This window comes from Lupinus angustifolius, chromosome LG09, assembly GCF_001865875.1.
Source record: "Lupinus angustifolius cultivar Tanjil chromosome LG09, LupAngTanjil_v1.0, whole genome shotgun sequence".
Classification (NCBI taxonomy): domain Eukaryota; kingdom Viridiplantae; phylum Streptophyta; class Magnoliopsida; order Fabales; family Fabaceae; genus Lupinus; species Lupinus angustifolius.
In genome coordinates, this window is record NC_032017.1 from 18,919,940 (window position 1) to 18,936,999 (window position 17,060).

Genomic DNA, 17,060 nt, shown 5'->3' on the forward strand with positions numbered 1-17,060 from the left:
ACACATATAGAGAGCTTCAAAATCATCTTCACAACACACAACATCTCTTTCATTTACACATATATTGTGAGTGCATTCTTGTTCCATTTGAGAGAGTATTTGTGAGAAAAAATATTGTCATTTGTCCTCATCATTATAAGAGGATTTCTTGTACTCTTCTTTTTTACATAGTGGAATTTTGCTCTTGATCGCCCGTGGTTTTTTCCTCTCACACTGAGGGGTTTTCAAAATTTGACATTGAGAAGTTTGATGGCAAAATTAGCTTTTCTATTTGGCGAGTCCAAATGAGGGCCGTTCTTATCCAGAGCGGATTAAAGAAAGCTTTAGATGGGAAGTCAAAGAAACCAGTTTCCATGACCGATGATCAATGGGACGAGTTGGATGAAAAGGCGCTTTCAACAATTCAACTTTGTTTGTCGAAGGAGGTTCTTCGTGAGGTTGCCAATGAAGAAACCGCTGCGGCTTTGTGGCTGAAGTTAGAAACTTTATACATGACCAAGAGCCTCGCAAACAAGCTTCGTCTCAAAGAACGGTTATACACCATTCGTATGGTTGAAGGTACTCCTATTCAAACTCATCTTGATGAGTTTAATTCTATTATTATGGATATGCAAAATATTGATATTAATATTGAAGATGAAGACAAAGCTGTTTTGTTGGTTGTCTCTTTACCTTCTACCTATAAGCACTTCAAAGAAATCATGTTGTATGGAAATAATGATACCTTATCCTTTGAAGATGTTAAATCTAATTTATTGTCCAAAGAAAAATTTGATCTTGAAGTTAATTCTGTGGACAAGGGTGAGGGCTTAAGTGTTCGAGGTAGAACTCAAGAAAAAGGGAGTACCAATTATAAAAAGTTCAGATCCAAATCCAGAGGTCGCAAATCCAACAAAACTTGTCGCTATTGCAAGAAACCGGGGCATGACATTCCTGATTGTTTTATCTTAAAGAAAAAACAAGAAAAACAAGATAAGGGAAAATTTCAACAATCCTCTGAAGCTGCTAATATTGAAGCCAATTCTGACGGTGATATTCTTTTATCTGTTGTCTCTTATAATAATAGGAGTAAAACAGAATGGATTCTTGATTCTGGATGTACTTTTCATATGTGTCCTTATAAGGACTTATTCACCACTTTTGAACATGTTGACAGTGGTGTTGTTTTGATGGGCAATGATACCCAATGCAAAGTTGCAGGAATAGGTACTATTCAGATCAAGGCTCATGACGGTGTTGTCAGAACCTTGGCTAATGTCCGCTATATTCCAGATTTGAAGCGGAACTTAATTTCTCTTGGCACCCTAGAGTCTCTCGGGTGTAGGTATTCAGCTGAAGGTGGAGTTCTAAAGGTATTGAAAGGTGCTATGGTATTATTGAAAGCTAACCGGATTGGTAGTTTATATGTCTTGCAAGGTTCTGTTGTGACAGGTTCAACAGCTGTATCTTCTTCAATGCATGATAATGACATTACCAAATTATGGCACATGCGCCTGGGCCATATGAGTGAAAAAGGTATGCACCTTCTAAGCAAACAAGGTCATCTTGGTAAACATGGCATTGGTAAATTGGATTTTTGTAAACATTGTGTTTTTGGGAAACAGAAAAAGGTTAGTTTCTCCACTGCAACTCACCGTACCAAAGGTATTCTTGATTATATTCATTCTGACCTTTGGGGGCCTTCTAAATTTCCTTCTCATGGAGGATGTCGCTATATGATGACCATCATTGATGATTTTTCTCGCAAAGTTTGGGTTTATTTTCTGCAGCATAAAAATGAGACTTTCTCCACTTTCAAGAAGTGGAAAACTCTTGTTGAAACCCAGACAGGGAAGAAAGTGAAGAAGCTTAGAACAGACAATGGATTAGAGTTCTGCAATGGTGATTTTAATGAGTTCTGCACAAAAAATGGTATTGCTAGACACAAAACTATTCCAAGAAATCCTCAACAAAATGGTGTTGCAGAACGGATGAACAGGACTCTACTTGAGAGAGTTCGTTGTATGCTCTCAAATGCTGGGTTATGGCATCGGCGTGAATTTTGGGCTGAAGCAGCATCTACTGCTTGTTACCTGGTTAATCGTTCTCCACATTCAGCACTTGATTTCAAAATCCCAGAAGAAATTTGGTCAGGTAATCCTGTTGATTATTCTAACTTAAGAATCTTTGGATGTCCTGCTTATGCACATGTTAATGATGGTAAATTAGCTCCAAGAGCTGTTGAGTGCATATTTCTTGGTTATGCATCTGAGTCTAAAGGATATCGCTTATGGTATTCTGATGCAAAGTCACGGAAATTAATTCTTAGCAGAGATGTGACTTTTAATGAGGATGCATTTTTATCTTCTGGAAAACAATCTATTGTGTCTTCTTCTACTAGTACAGGTAATCTGCAGGGTACTAGCGAGAAGGTGGAGTTGATAGTGAAACCTACAGTTCCTAATGTTGATGTTCCATCTTCCTCTACAAATCAATCTAGCATTGATGATCATTATGTTGATTGTGATGACAGTACAACTTCTCCTATTCATCAGCAAGAAGATGATTATTGTATTGCTCGAGACAGAACCAGAAGACTAATTAAAAGGCCAGCTAGATACACTGATGGTGATAATTTAATTGCTTATGCAATGTCAGTTGCACAAGAGGTAAATGATGATGTTGAACCTGCCAGCTATACAGAAGCTGTTTCTTGTGTTGATTCGTCACAGTGGCTAGTGGCTATGAATGAAGAGATTGAAAGTCTTCATAAGAATGGTACTTGGGCTTTGACAGAGCTTCCCGAAGGCAAACGACCATTACGATGTAAATGGATCTATAAGAAGAAAGACGGTATTCCCGGGGTTGAAGATCCAAGATGCAAAGCACGACTAGTTGTTAAAGGTTTTAATCAAAAGGAAGGTATTGACTTTAATGAGATATTCTCACCTGTTGTTCGTCATACTTCTATTCGTGTTTTGCTTGCTTTTGTTGCTTTATTTGATTTGGAGTTGGAGCAACTTGATGTAAAGACAGCTTTTCTACATGGAGAGCTGGAAGAAGAAATTTACATGGAACAACCTGAAGGATTTATTGTTCCTGATAAGGAGCATCTTGTCTGTCGATTGAAGAAATCATTATATGGCCTTAAGCAAGCTCCCAGACAATGGTACATGAGGTTTGATTCTTTTATGATTGGGCAAGGTTATTGCAGGAGTCAATTTGATGACTGTATTTATTTCCAGAAATTTCCAAATGAATCATTCATATACTTGTTACTGTATGTTGATGATATGCTAATTGCTTCACGTGACAAGTCTTTGATCCGGAAATTGAAAATTCAACTCAATAATGAGTTTGAGATGAAAGAATTAGGTGCAGCCAAGAAAATTCTTGGTATGGAGATTCACAGGGATCGTCAAGCTGGTAAATTGTTTTTATCCCAAGAGAAATATATTGAAAGAGTGCTTGAAAGGTTTAATATGAATAATTGTAAACCTGTTTCTACTCCACTTGCTGCACATTTCAAGTTATCTTTAGATCTTTGCCCACATACAGAGGAAGAGATGGAGCGTATGTCACATATTCCTTATGCTAGTGCAGTTGGTAGTCTTATGTATGCTATGGTGTGCACTAGACCTGATTTAGCATATGCTGTTAGCATGGTAAGTCGATATATGCATAATCCTGGAAAGGATCATTGGAGTGCTGTAAAATGGATTTTTCGGTATCTAAAAGGTACTTCTGGTATTGGCTTGGTATTTGACAGAAACAAGGCTACAACTGATGACGTTGTAGGTTATGTTGATTCGGATTATGGTGGTGATATTGACAGAAGGAGGTCTCTTTCTGGTTACATCTTTACTCTCTGTAATAGTGCTATTAGCTGGAAAGCTACTCTTCAGTCCATTGCTGCATTGTCTACGACTGAAGCAGAATATATTTCAGCAACGGAGGGTGTGAAGGAGGCTATTTGGCTCCGAGGTTTGGTAAATGAACTTGGTCTAATACAGGGTGTTCTTACAGTGTTTTGTGATAGTCAAAGTGCTATTCATTTGACCAGGAATAATCGTTATCATGACAAGACCAAACACATTGATATAAAACGTCACTTTATCCGAGATATTGTTGCTATTGGTGAAATTATGGTGGAAAAGATTCACACATCAGAGAATCCAGCAGATATACTTACCAAGCCACTTCCGAATACCAAGTTCCAACTTTGCTTGGACTTGGTTGGTCTCTACAGCACTTGAGTGCCCTTCGGGGCATTATTTGGCCATGAGCAACTTATCCAATTCGAGCCAAGGTGGAGATTGTTAGATGCCTCTCATTTCTATGTCTTAAAAGAATTTTATGACTATTTTATGGCTCTCTTTAATGGCATTTTATGTCACTTTTATGGCTTTGTTTCCAAGCATCCAATGCTTGGAATCCAAGATACCAAGACTTTGCTTGCCTATAAAAGGACACATATAGAGAGCTTCAAAATCATCTTCACAACACACAACATCTCTTTCATTTACACATATATTGTGAGTGCATTCTTGGAGAGAATTCTTGTTCTACTTGAGAGAGTATTTGTGAGAAAACATATTGTCATTTGTCCTCATCATTATAAGAGGATTTCTTGTACTCTTCTTTTTTACATAGTGGAATTTTGCTCTTGATCGCCCGTGGTTTTTTTCCTCTCACACTGAGGGGTTTTTCCACGTTAATCTTGTGCGTTATTTTCTTTATCCTTTACTTGCTTCTCTTTTGTTCTCAATTGATTCAATGTTGTGCTTCCGCATTTTGCTCTATCCTTAACAGTGTGGCAAACGTCGGTCAATCATTTTTATGTTAACTTTTTATTAGTTGCTTTGTAGGGTTTTGGGATTTTATTTTTCCTTCATTGAACTGAATTTTGGCATTCGTTTTTTAGGCATCCTAGCACAAACACTGGACTTAAATTCTATGTAACCAAAAGAAAAATTTAATTTCTTAGTTTCTCATAGTTTCACTCTATTTTTAAATAATCTTCTATAATTTAACTTTTTTATTAACACTTATCTTTTTAAATAAGTTAAAGTCATTACTTATCACTTTTTTTTATCACTGATGACAACTTTTGTTTTCAAATTAAAACTCAAACTTTTGTTGGGAGGGAGGACTTATCTAAATTCTGAAAGATATGTATCTAGTGAAAAAAGTTAAAATTATACAAATAATAAAAATTCAATAAAATTATGTGTTTATTTAAAAATGAATAAATATTATTAGTTTTTTAAATGAGGGATATGAATCTTATCACTTTTTTAAAGATTGTCAATTATCTTATCTTTATCTTTGGTAAAGTGATATATTTAATATCTTAAACATTCACATTTTAACTATAAATAGACTCTTTAGCCTCTACTTGAAACACATCAAACATATAAGAGAAACACATCAAACTCACGTCACCATCGCCCTTCTTACGTCAGCAACGAACATTACTCTTGTGCCAATAGACATCATCCCTAGCATTTATTTAGCGTTAGCATTGTCATAGTCGATAGCTGACATAGCATCCACGTCTACATTCATCACCTGTCCCACACCGTGTCCCTTGACGGTCAAGTCACCGGCCTGTTTCAGATTGCGTGCCCTAATCTACTTGATTTGCCTCGTAGGTATGATTTTTATTTTATATTTTGTTACACTACCAACAATTAAATTGAATCAGTATGAATGTGACAACTAAATCTTTATTTATCTCATTAGGTAAGATGGTTAATTAATTGAATTAATATAAATAATAATAACAAAAAATAAATAGTAATTATCAGCCGACAGATAATTATTTGAATTTATTCGTACAATATAATTATGAAAAAATTTAAATAGTAATTATCAGACTTGAAATGACGGATAATTATTGGTGCTGTCTCGTTGAGATAAATGGATGAGGGGTGAAGCTTGAAGGTAAGAGATGAGGGCAAAATAGAAATATGATTGGGAGTAAGACATATTCTTCCTAAAAAATACTTCATTGTTATTTCTTATTCAAATTATAAATTTAATAATTAAATTTTTATCTAACTAATTATAATAAGTAATACATGAAATAATATATTTATTAGGATAGAAGATCAGTTTCTTGGCATGTACTATGGGAAATATAATTTGATAAATGTGACAATTCTGCATGCCCACTTTAACTTCATCCTTCGAATATTCTCTTCCAAAAGTTTTGCCCATTGCACTTAAATATCTCTTCCTAACTAATTTCACTTGTATCAAAGAAATCTATTAATAATCAACTAATTACTTTGATTTAATAAATATATATAAATAATTACAATTGTAATTGAGTGTTTGATATGTACGAAATTGTTTCAATTAACAGTATTACTAGAGAATATGCACAAATGGTTAAATTTGTTTATATTTGACATCAAAAAATATTAATGTTTTTTTACTTATAATTGAGATCGACTGGATAGTTATACTTTGTTTTTTCTTTTTATTGCATAAAAAAAGTGTACGCCCTTAAAATTGATTGATTTTGAAATGGTAACTTTATACATACAATGATATTATTTATTGTTTATAAAATCATCATTATCATAATAATAAGGAGAACTTTAAAATTTAAATACATATATAGTACTTTATATAATGATATCAGTAATTGTTTCGAGTCAATTTTATTATTGTAGTATAGTATATTGTATGATATGAGTATAAAATAATATAGATATACTTTTTTCAAATAAGACAAAGCAATCCAAGACCACCAAAATTAAATTATGTTGTCTCTTATTATGCTTTCAAACTCAACAGCGTTAACACTTAGACCATTAGATTTCATGTCATATTATTCTATACCACACAATCATAATCACTAGCAAAAGAAAAGTGGTGGTGAATGAGAAAAGGCCATTGACACATAAGTTTCATTTGATGATAGCTTCCCAAAGTGATGGAGAAAAATTCATCTGTTAAAAGCACATCACATGGAGGCATGTTTTCATGTTGGGGGTGTCTCAAATTGAAGCTTCCATGGACTAAGAGAAGAAGAAGTACTTACAAACCCATTGGTAGTTATGACCCTTTAAGCTATGCTCAGAACTTTGATGATGGTTGGGATGATGATGATGAAGAATCTGCACGTCGTGGCTTTACTGCTAGGTTTGCAGCTCCTTCAGCTTCAACTAAATCGCTCAAATAATGATAAGGTAAGGTTATAACTTTGAACATAAGTAATATTAATATACATATTTGTGTTTATTAAAGAAATATGCATAGATATAAGTAGCTTTTTAATATTTTCTTCATGTATATGTACAGGCAAGCATTTCAGCTTAGGATGATTGAAGTAGCAAGTGCTTATTGTTGCAATGATGAGAAGAAAAAACAGGTCATGTGTACGGTATGAGATTAGCTCGTGTCGTTTTAAATTTGCCTTGATTTTTGTACAAAATATGTATGGTTGGTGCAACGAATACATGGTACAAAGTACAAACTACATAGGACACTTACCTGTTTCAAGTATAATATATTTGGCATTACTATTTACTAGTGACTTTGTAATCCAACAGATACAGGAGAGACTGATTATTCATTGGAATAATCACTTGCTTGCTATACACTATATAGTGAAACAATTGCTAGGTTGAATGGGTGTTTTCCTGTTTAAACAGAAAATGATTTAAGTGGCCATTTATTTTCAATCTTATTTAGCTTACTGATTTTACAAATCAAAGGTGTATCATCGCTTGAGTGGTTTTTCAATTATACTTAACAAGAGGATGACTTGCTATTATTATACATAAAACAAATTAACCATCGTAGTTATATAGCCTGTATACAAAATAATTTGTTGAAAATGTTTCTATCCAATTCGATTAACTCTTTATTTTTTGAAGAGAAAATTTTGTACAATGATGGATTAAACACTTTATATTTAAAGGCAAATGCAATCATATTTTTTGATATTATCATTTATAATTAAATTTTAAATAGAATTAAAATTTTAACTTATTTGTATATAAATATGTTTTCATCGAAGTCCTTTTGTCTTTGGAAATATATATTTTACTACATGATACCTTAACGTACAACATAAAGGTTACCAGCTATATAAGGTAGGATAGCTATGGTAGTAGTATTATTATATTGTGCCCTGCCTGCCAGTCTAACACGTTGTTAAATTCAGTTTTAGCTTATTATCACGAAAAAAGAAAGAATAAACTTGTCAAAATAACAATTACAATGTAAAATATCAGTCTTTATAATTACACTATTTGAAAACAATTAATCTAGCTTATGTGACCTAACTTACTCTTCTAAGTCCTAAACTCCTAATGACGGTAATCTCTCAAAATCTCATTATTACTCTCAAGAGCCAAGACGGCAATAGTCACCACCATTGTTTAACACAAGCATTAAAAAGGATAATTTGAATCCTGCCTTTCTTTTCCATGACACCTTAACCATCTCTAAATCATATTTCTTAATAAATTCCACTAGTATAAAGTCATTATCCCACCTCAACCGCGACCAGAGAGTCCTATTGTTATCCAAATAAGTAAACACACCACATAAGTAAAACCTTAGTGCATTAGTTTAATGGGTATTTTTAACTTACAAATTTTGTTGTTCATTCCTTTGTATCTAATGTGTAAAGTCATTATCCCACCTCAACCGCGACCAGAGAGTCCTATTGTTATCCAAATAAGTAAACACACCACGTAAGTAAAACCTTAGTGCATTAGTTTAATGGGTATTTTTAACTTACAAATTTTTTTATTCATTCCTTTGTATCTAATGTGTGATATCATAATTCAATAAACCCAACAATTAGGTCACTCCATGCATATTGAAGCAACTACATCATGGTTTTAGAGGTTTGCCCAACCACATCACATCTTAATCACAAACCATGATCACATATTAAAATCATGCTAACAAACTCACCAAAGAATTGCAATGGGACAATCAAAACACAATAACAAGAGAAACTAATTACACTCCACCATTTCACGAATCCTTAGAGTATGCACCTATGTACAAGACACGATTAATATCCATATCATATAAGCAAAAATTGAAAACGATAAACAAAAAAGAATCAATAGCAGTTTTTATCAATACCATAACAAACACAGAAACTTCAATTCCAAACAATAGACCTTTCAGGCAAGTGCGGAACCCCAACCTGTGAATCACCATTGTAAGCAGCAGCAGCAGAAGCAGCAATATTCGACGCTGAATGCGAAAGCGACGCCGTATTGTACATTTCACCAGAATCAGGAGCTGGAACCATCCTCGGCATAGCATAGTAAGTAGGCCCCACAGTGACGGGTCGAACCGCTTGGTATAACCCTGACGCGGTTTGAATAAGATAAACCGGACCCGGTTCAGTAAAACCGCCATCTGGCAAAAAAGGCGCATGAACCTGAACAATAGAATTAGGAGAATTCGCCGTTAACGGCGTCACCTTTTCAGGAGTCTTTTGACCGTAGCAGTCCACGCCGTTAACATTGCTGTTTTCTTCGCTGATTTTCAACTGATGAAGAAGTAGTTGTTGCTCATTGTTGTTATTCACAATCTTCAATTTCTGTAACTCTTCTTGGATCTGGTTCTGAGCACCAGCAACAACAGCATTAGGTTCTTCAACCGTGAAATCCGGAACCGTCGGATCTGACGCCGGGTCTGGCGGTTTTGGATGCACATTATCGAACCCGAACAGAAAATCCGGATTCAGCGACGGAGAAGAACGTTCCAGATGTGGAATCTGAACAGAATTGAGCGCGTCAACGAACAGAAAATCCGAATTCTGGAACGGAGAAGAAACAGAAACCGAAACAGCGTTGTTGATTAGAGGAAACAGTATGAGTTTCATTCTAGCAGGTTTGGTTGGAGAAGCGCGTGATAAACGATCGTACTCAACCATCATGTGGTCGAGATCTTCGTTATCGGTGACGGAGATGAGAGCGTCGAGGTCCTCGCCGGGGAGTTGGTACTTGAAGCAAATGTTAGCATTGTTGGCGAGGGAAGAGAGCTTCGACATGAACGCGGAGAAATTGATGTTGCGATCGACGGCGAGGATTTTGGTATCGCCGCCGAGATAGGAGAGGTGGTTATCGTGAGGGCGCGGTTGGATTTTACCGCCATAGCAGCAGATGAATTTGACCTTGTAGGAATGAGGTTGATCGAAGGGGTGGTGGTTGTTGTTGTCGATGACAGCATCGCGTGAAGTGGGAGAGGTGTCGCGGGAATTGGAAGAGAAGGATTGGTTCTTCTCCATTGATGAGGTGTTTGGAGAATGAATTTAGGGTTTGAGAAATTGAGAATTGGGAATTGGGAATTGCAGAGTGTGGTTTGGTGAAGAAGGGAGTGAGTGTGCTGTGAGAGGAAAAACGGCGTGACAGAAAGAAGAGGATGTATGTAATGGGAAGAGTTTTTTTTTTGTCTCTGTATCTTCGCACCGGAAGTGAGCACTGAATACAATTCTGTCTAAGCCAGGAACATATAATAGTATGTGAGGCTAACTCTTCCGATGGACATATTTTTTTCTTCTAAAGACTCGAACCCAAGACATTGTTTAAGAGGAATCAAACATTTAACAATTATACCAATGCCCGTTTGTAGGAAAAAGATTGTTTGTTATTAAGTTGTTATTATCTTATTATAGAATGTTAATAAAGTGTACTTAACAAATATTACACTTTTTTATGGAAAATTATGATTCTATTTATAAACAATTAGTGTAATATTTATAGTATAAAGATATAAATAAATGCTATTCATTATTACACAAATGGAATAAATTAATTTATATGTATTACTGATTAAATATAAAAGGTGAATAACCTTATTGGTGCATGTATTTTATTTTCACATAAACAATTCTTATCTTATTATCTCTTCATCAGCTGTTGAGGAAGAAGTTCATAGAGCATTAGTAGGAGATAATTGATAGTATTTTTTCTGTTACATAACGAAATCACAAAAAAACTAACTAATCAGTATTTAAAATTACTTAGATGGAATAATGCAATGCAATTAAATGACTCTAAACAACTCCTAGGTGTTTTATTCCTTTTAAGGTAACAACTACACGTGTTAGTTTAAGCAGAATTGATCTATTCGGTGTATTTTGTATTTTTCTCTCACGAGGAAGAAGTGTATCTTTACCTGTGTTCTGTAAAAAACTAAATATGACATACATTCTCAAAAAAAATTATGTCTAATCAAATTTAATAAAATAATATATAAATATTAATTTTTATTATTATTATTATAATTTTTATTTTTAATTAAATCAGTTTTTTTGATTGAATAAAAACACTAAATGAAATAGGAATAAGGGCATGTGATATCTGTCCCAGTATTCCGCAAAACCATTTCAAAATAAAGTTTATTAGATAAGTTTCTTTGGCAATACTGGATGGTGGCGTTTTACAATATCATTTAACATTTAATTATTTATTAAATATCTAATAATTATGATAACTTAATGTCCTCCTGATTCTTATTTAATTTGATTGGAAAAGTATACTAATACACTTTATATTTTGAAAATAAAGTACTTCATCATACTAGATAAATTACATGTCGTAAAGTAATGATATGTATTAGTGCGTGATTAAATGACAAGTTTGACTATCATATGATTAGGATGATTTTAGACTAATTCGATAGCAATACAACATTTTCAATTATATATGTCTACATGTTTAACAAGGTATGAATAGATAGTATAAGAGTTTTTTATAATATTAATATATTATTTAGATGTTAATCTTATTATTTTTAAACAAAATAATAATACAGATGAAAGGATGGATAATGAACTCACTATAAAAAAAACTTCACATTAAAAAGTACATGGATAATAAAACACTTCTCATTATAACATATTTACATCTGAGTTTTTTTTATAAGGTATGATTAATGATTCTAATATTATATCTAATATCACAATGACACTAGTAAAGATCAAAACTAGAACTTGCTTGCAAAGTGTATTCAAATCCATTAAAACTTTAAAACCGTGATTTTGAATGTAATATTTTTACATTTTGTTACTCAGTTATGTCAAGACAGTCATTAACAGAAGAATTAGTTGTCCTAGATCATAGTATAATGTCCTTTTACGCAAGAAATTACCCTCCCGAGAACACAACAGTTTCATAAAACAGAAAAGCCAATGAAAGTTGAGAAACGTTCATGATGTCATTTTTTTACTGAACAAGAAGATCCATACACACTACCCAATGATCACAAGTTCACATGTTCCACTAAACACCCCGACAACCATATCTAACAATCACTATCTAATTTGTTTAAGGTTTTCAAAGCATCAAAAAGCACAACCTTTTTTTATATGTTTAACCATTTACTTGAGTCTGTTTGCAAGTTGAATTTTACATGATAAGAAATGGAAAATGAAGGTTTCGGAATTATCTCGAGTGCATTTCATTAAAGGTACACACATGACATATAGCTTGTTTTTTTTACCACACAAAGTCACAAACATAGAAGGAATGTTGCAACTTACAAATCACAGATCCTTCACCAAGTGAGGAACTTGAACACAAACAATATAAGTAGTTCCCACATATAAGTCTTGGGGTCTTAATAAGTTGTGACAAACATTAATGAAATAATATAAAAAAAAAGACTTGCTGAATATAAATAACATGACAATAGAGATAGTAAATAGTATAATGATAAAGAGCTTAATATGAAACTGAGAAATTCCATCCATTCCAGCATGTTTTAGTTCTTGCCTACAAGCCCAAAAGCTTTTTAGCCACACAATTAGGTGAAGAGAGTGTTATAATGATTGACACTGCCTAGTTCCTCCCCTTACTTTTTTTCAAAAGCTCTGGGTGCTGCTGCATAGAGTATACATAAAGCACATAAAATGTAATATCTTAAATCAGATATGATATATATGTATATATATAATACATGGGTGTAAAAAGTTAATACACAGAAACAGAAAACTACATTCTAACATAATCCGAGTTCAACTTTGGAAGTTTCCAAAAAATAACTCCAATTTATACATATCTGAAAACACATTTTTTTTAACAAAAACATTTATATTCTATGCAGTAGGTATTGGTGAGAAATTCTCTATTTCCAAACTTCATAATGGGACTTAAACTCATACAGTTTGAGTGAAACCTGCAAATTTGATTACTGGGATTATATTTCTGTTCTTACTTACCAACACAAATTGAAATAAACACCAGTCTCTTGGAAGCTTCTTTTTACGAGTTTAATTTTACGCTACTTAACCAGGTGTGCGCTAATTAACACGCCAGAATTAGTTACACAGATTACCATTCTGATATATTTCAGATCACCTTTTGCAGATCATTAGCTATAGGTTTTTAGTTGTGGCGTTGAAACGAATACTAACCTAGACCAATGGCATCAGAAGTCTTCATGATCCTCAGCCTCCGGCATGTATCAATAAACATCCTGCAAAGAGTAGGGATATTAGATTGAAATTAATTTGAACACTAACTTATTGGTGAAAATCAAACAAATATTGCTGAACTACATTTTCATGAACAATCTAAAGTGGAGCCAAAAAGCTTATCTGTTCTAAATTCCAATTCTATATTAAAATATGTTTAAATTTGATCCAAGTCAATGTTAAAATCTATACACTACTAATAAGCAAGAAATGTCACATTGGGTTCAATCAGATATTTAATTTCCAATGACAGTAATTAATAGTTCTTTAAAGGTATGACAACAAATAATCATTGATAGTGCAAAAAAAAATTATGTACCACGGTACTATTTCCTATTGAACTTATAGTAACATGGATGCTCAAAAATGTAGTACATTGTTTTTTCTCTCTTTCTTAAGATAGAAATATGAGTCTTGTGTGTCGAATTATGAAAAACCAATTGTCAACAATCAACTCTTCCAAGATCTTAAGTTGTTCCGTAAAGGCGCATGAATGACTATTCAGACTCTAACACTCCCCCTCATGCAAGAGCCCACCCTACCATAAGCTGAAAATCCAACTTTATAAGTAAGAATAGAGGTGACAAGTATCAAACTTTAGACACGTAGTGTATTGGATTAACTTATTTTGTGTTCAAACTAGCTTATAATTGAAATATCCCCAAGAGTTTATGCAAAAGAAAATGGTTATTTCCCTAAAAAAATCCCAATGTTATGGGATTAAACTATGATTATGAACATTCAAGCAAGAGATTTTCCAGCCATTTCAGAAATGTATAGCGTCAAGGTTCTATATTAACATTTCACAAAGATGACATCCTCACTTTGTTTTTCTCTTCTAGATAACAAACTTCATTGTTTTATGACGCCTCATATAATCTTAACTCATGGTATGTTTCAATTCTCAATCTCTTATGCTACTTCACAGGTTTTTTCTAAAACAGGAAACTAACTTCATAAATCCAAGGTTTTGAGCCATTCATATGTAAATATCAGCAGGCTATATTTAATAAAAAATTATGGATACCCCATAAAACAAGGTTTTAATATATCTTTGCATTTCCTAGGCCGATTTCACATATTCATTAAGTGCATATTTTGCTAAACATTCTAAGTTGAAATGAAAATAAAATGCTAAAGCCTGTGAAGTCACTTTGTTGTGATCTACTCATGAGTATTACAACATTTATATTCATTATCCAATCCTTTCTTAGCCTTGCACAATCTTTAACTCTAAATGTCAGTATTCTACCATCTATGAACATTCCTTGTCAGCACAAGTGATTAAATTAAACGACAATGTGGCAAGAAATGTGCTTCGTTAAAAGAAATGGAATGAAAGAAGCAAAGTACATAAATGAATCAAAACTTACTCCCAAGGAACATCACCCACAAGCATCCAGTCACCATCTTTATCCTCATAGCTAAGAACATATTCTGACCCGTGAAGCTGATCCTTCAGCTTGGTTTCATTCAGATTTCCATGAGATCCACATCGCCCTGATATCACATCGAAATAAAAGTAACTAGATCCCGCCAAACTGGCCTTAAATTATCGAAGGCTAAATTTTCTCACATAAAGACTACTTTTTCCTACCTATTGTAAAACAGGTGAACATCTTCTCGAGAGCAGAAGATAGTTCTGGATATTCCGAGTAATTCTTCAAGTCCACTTTTCTTAAATAAGGAGCACCATCCATACTGACCTTCACAAAGAGTGTACCGGACCCTACTTTTCCATCTACTTCAACAATGTTCTTTGAAGTAGTAGCCAATGAATTTTTCCTGAATGATCTTATAGGAGGCCAACCTACAACCTGTGCCCTGCCACACAAGGATCAATGGATGTCATTTCGATGTATAAATCTAAACTTAATGCAAGTCCCCGGTTCCGAAAGTCCACTTACTTGGTAGCAGGTGCACTGCTATTATTATTTGCCGAACCATTAGGAATCGGTCTGCTTTCAGTAGCCTTCGTTGTTGCTACTTCTTTGGCTTTGGCTTGCTGAGCCCCAACATTGTCAAGCATAGAGCAGGGTTTTAACCCCACACCAAGAGAAGGCCTAGATGACAATATTGTGTTCGCATCCGAACTAACGATCAATTTTCCCTGCATCATAGGATTGGGAACTTTTAGAGCATGGTACAGCAATTAAAAAGTACATCATACCCTTGTGATTAAATTAGTTTGTTTACCTCTGGGAACTCATTCATGGCATCTGAGAACCCTCTTTTGTTACCCAAAACAGCAGGCTTTGACGACGGATGATGATCATCGACCGCAGGACGCAAAGGAAACAGCGGCTTTTCATCAAATTGAGTTGAACTTCTCAAGCAAAGATCTGAATCTCTTTCAGGAGACTGAGATCCTGGAAGCCCCAATCTGAGCTCAGTAGCTTTTAAATTCAGATTACTTTTATTCTCATCCGGTGATGAGAATGACGGAACTGAACTATCCACCGAAGAAGAATCGGATAACCCCATGTAGTTGAACTCTTTTAATTTTGAGCCATTAAGACACACACTTTCCATGGTTGTTGAGGAAGAAACCAACAAAGTTACATTGCTTTCACCTTCATCATCCCCTATGCCTAGCTGCGGCGGAGACATCACAATTAAAATGAAAAGCTTCCAATTTGATTATCCTATCAAACAACAACAAAATTTCCTCTTGTTCATATACAAACTTGAGTCTTTTATTAATCTTCCATCATATAGGAAACAAAAACGGTTAATATTATAAGACTGATATCCACACTTTATAAACATATTTCACAGCTTTATTTTCCTAGTTTTTTTGTTGCTTTGTGCCTAAGAAGCATGAAATTAGCACCAATTGCAAATAATATTATATTTTTTTCATACAAATGAATCCGGGATCGAATACAAGACCACATGTTTAACTCTCACAACTTACCAAGATTGGATTTTTAATGACACAGTTAGAATATAGAACATAGAAACAACAAGTAAAAACACTGAAATTAACCATAACAAACATAATATGCATATAAATATATAGGAGAAATTACTTAGAGAAAAAAAGGAATACATTGATTGAAAATTTGATTAGTTTATTGGCAACCCATTAGGGAAAGGAAAAGGATATAAACATAAGATAAAAGATTGAAGATTTGGGCAAGCTAAGTTGGTTGATTAAACCAAGCAACTAACAAGAGTAAAGAAAACGTGTAAGCAAAAGTTGTAAGCTGAAGATAGCAACGTTTTACCTGAAAGAAAATGAAAGTGAACAAGAAGAAGATGAGTGATTGAAACTTTGGTTGAGAATGAGAGCAGAAAGAAAGAGAAACAAAACTAAGGACCCTCCATTTTTTTGTCACAAAGTAACAACAAAAAGCTTGTTTTTGCTGTTCGATGTGAAACACAATGCATTAAAATATACTACTCTATCACTTTAACTATAAGAAAGTGTCTTAATAAAAACATTATTCTTTATCCAAATTTTCGAAAGTGAAATATATATACAATTTATATATAATCAATATATTATCTATTATTTAATTTTAAGAATATAATGAATAATAATTAAATATGAATAACAATAATAATAATAGTATAAAAACTATTTTACTATGAATTCATACATTTTCTTCTT

At 33.7% G+C, this 17,060-nt stretch overlaps 2 protein-coding genes and 1 long non-coding RNA gene across 8 annotated transcripts; 1 reads left to right on the top strand and 2 right to left on the bottom strand.

Moving 5' to 3' along the window:
* Positions 6,754–7,620, top strand: LOC109355711. The gene is made up of 2 exons (XR_002108677.1): positions 6,754–7,181; positions 7,294–7,620. It is a non-coding gene; the product is annotated as an uncharacterized LOC109355711 (long non-coding RNA).
* Positions 8,870–10,419, bottom strand: LOC109355712. The gene has a single exon (XM_019598900.1). It carries the CDS (start codon positions 10,253–10,255, stop codon positions 9,119–9,121), a length of 1,137 nt encoding a protein of 378 aa, XP_019454445.1. The 5' UTR covers positions 10,256–10,419; the 3' UTR covers positions 8,870–9,118.
* On the bottom strand, positions 12,448–16,828 carry LOC109357235 (auxin-responsive protein IAA9-like). Of its 6 annotated transcripts, none has more exons than XM_019601046.1 (8): positions 16,675–16,828; positions 15,641–16,089; positions 15,352–15,554; positions 15,042–15,268; positions 14,818–14,944; positions 13,385–13,446; positions 12,817–12,851; positions 12,448–12,739 (listed from the first exon to the last, which is right to left on the bottom strand). In XM_019601046.1, exons 2-7 carry the CDS (start codon positions 16,052–16,054, stop codon positions 12,823–12,825), a joined length of 1,062 nt encoding a protein of 353 aa, XP_019456591.1. In that variant the 5' UTR covers positions 16,055–16,089; positions 16,675–16,828; the 3' UTR covers positions 12,448–12,739; positions 12,817–12,822. The 6 variants fall into 6 exon arrangements, with proteins under 6 accessions (XP_019456591.1, XP_019456588.1, XP_019456590.1 ...); XM_019601043.1 differs by having other exon boundaries at positions 12,448–12,761; positions 12,793–12,851; XM_019601045.1 differs by having other exon boundaries at positions 12,448–12,737; positions 12,795–12,851; positions 16,675–16,827.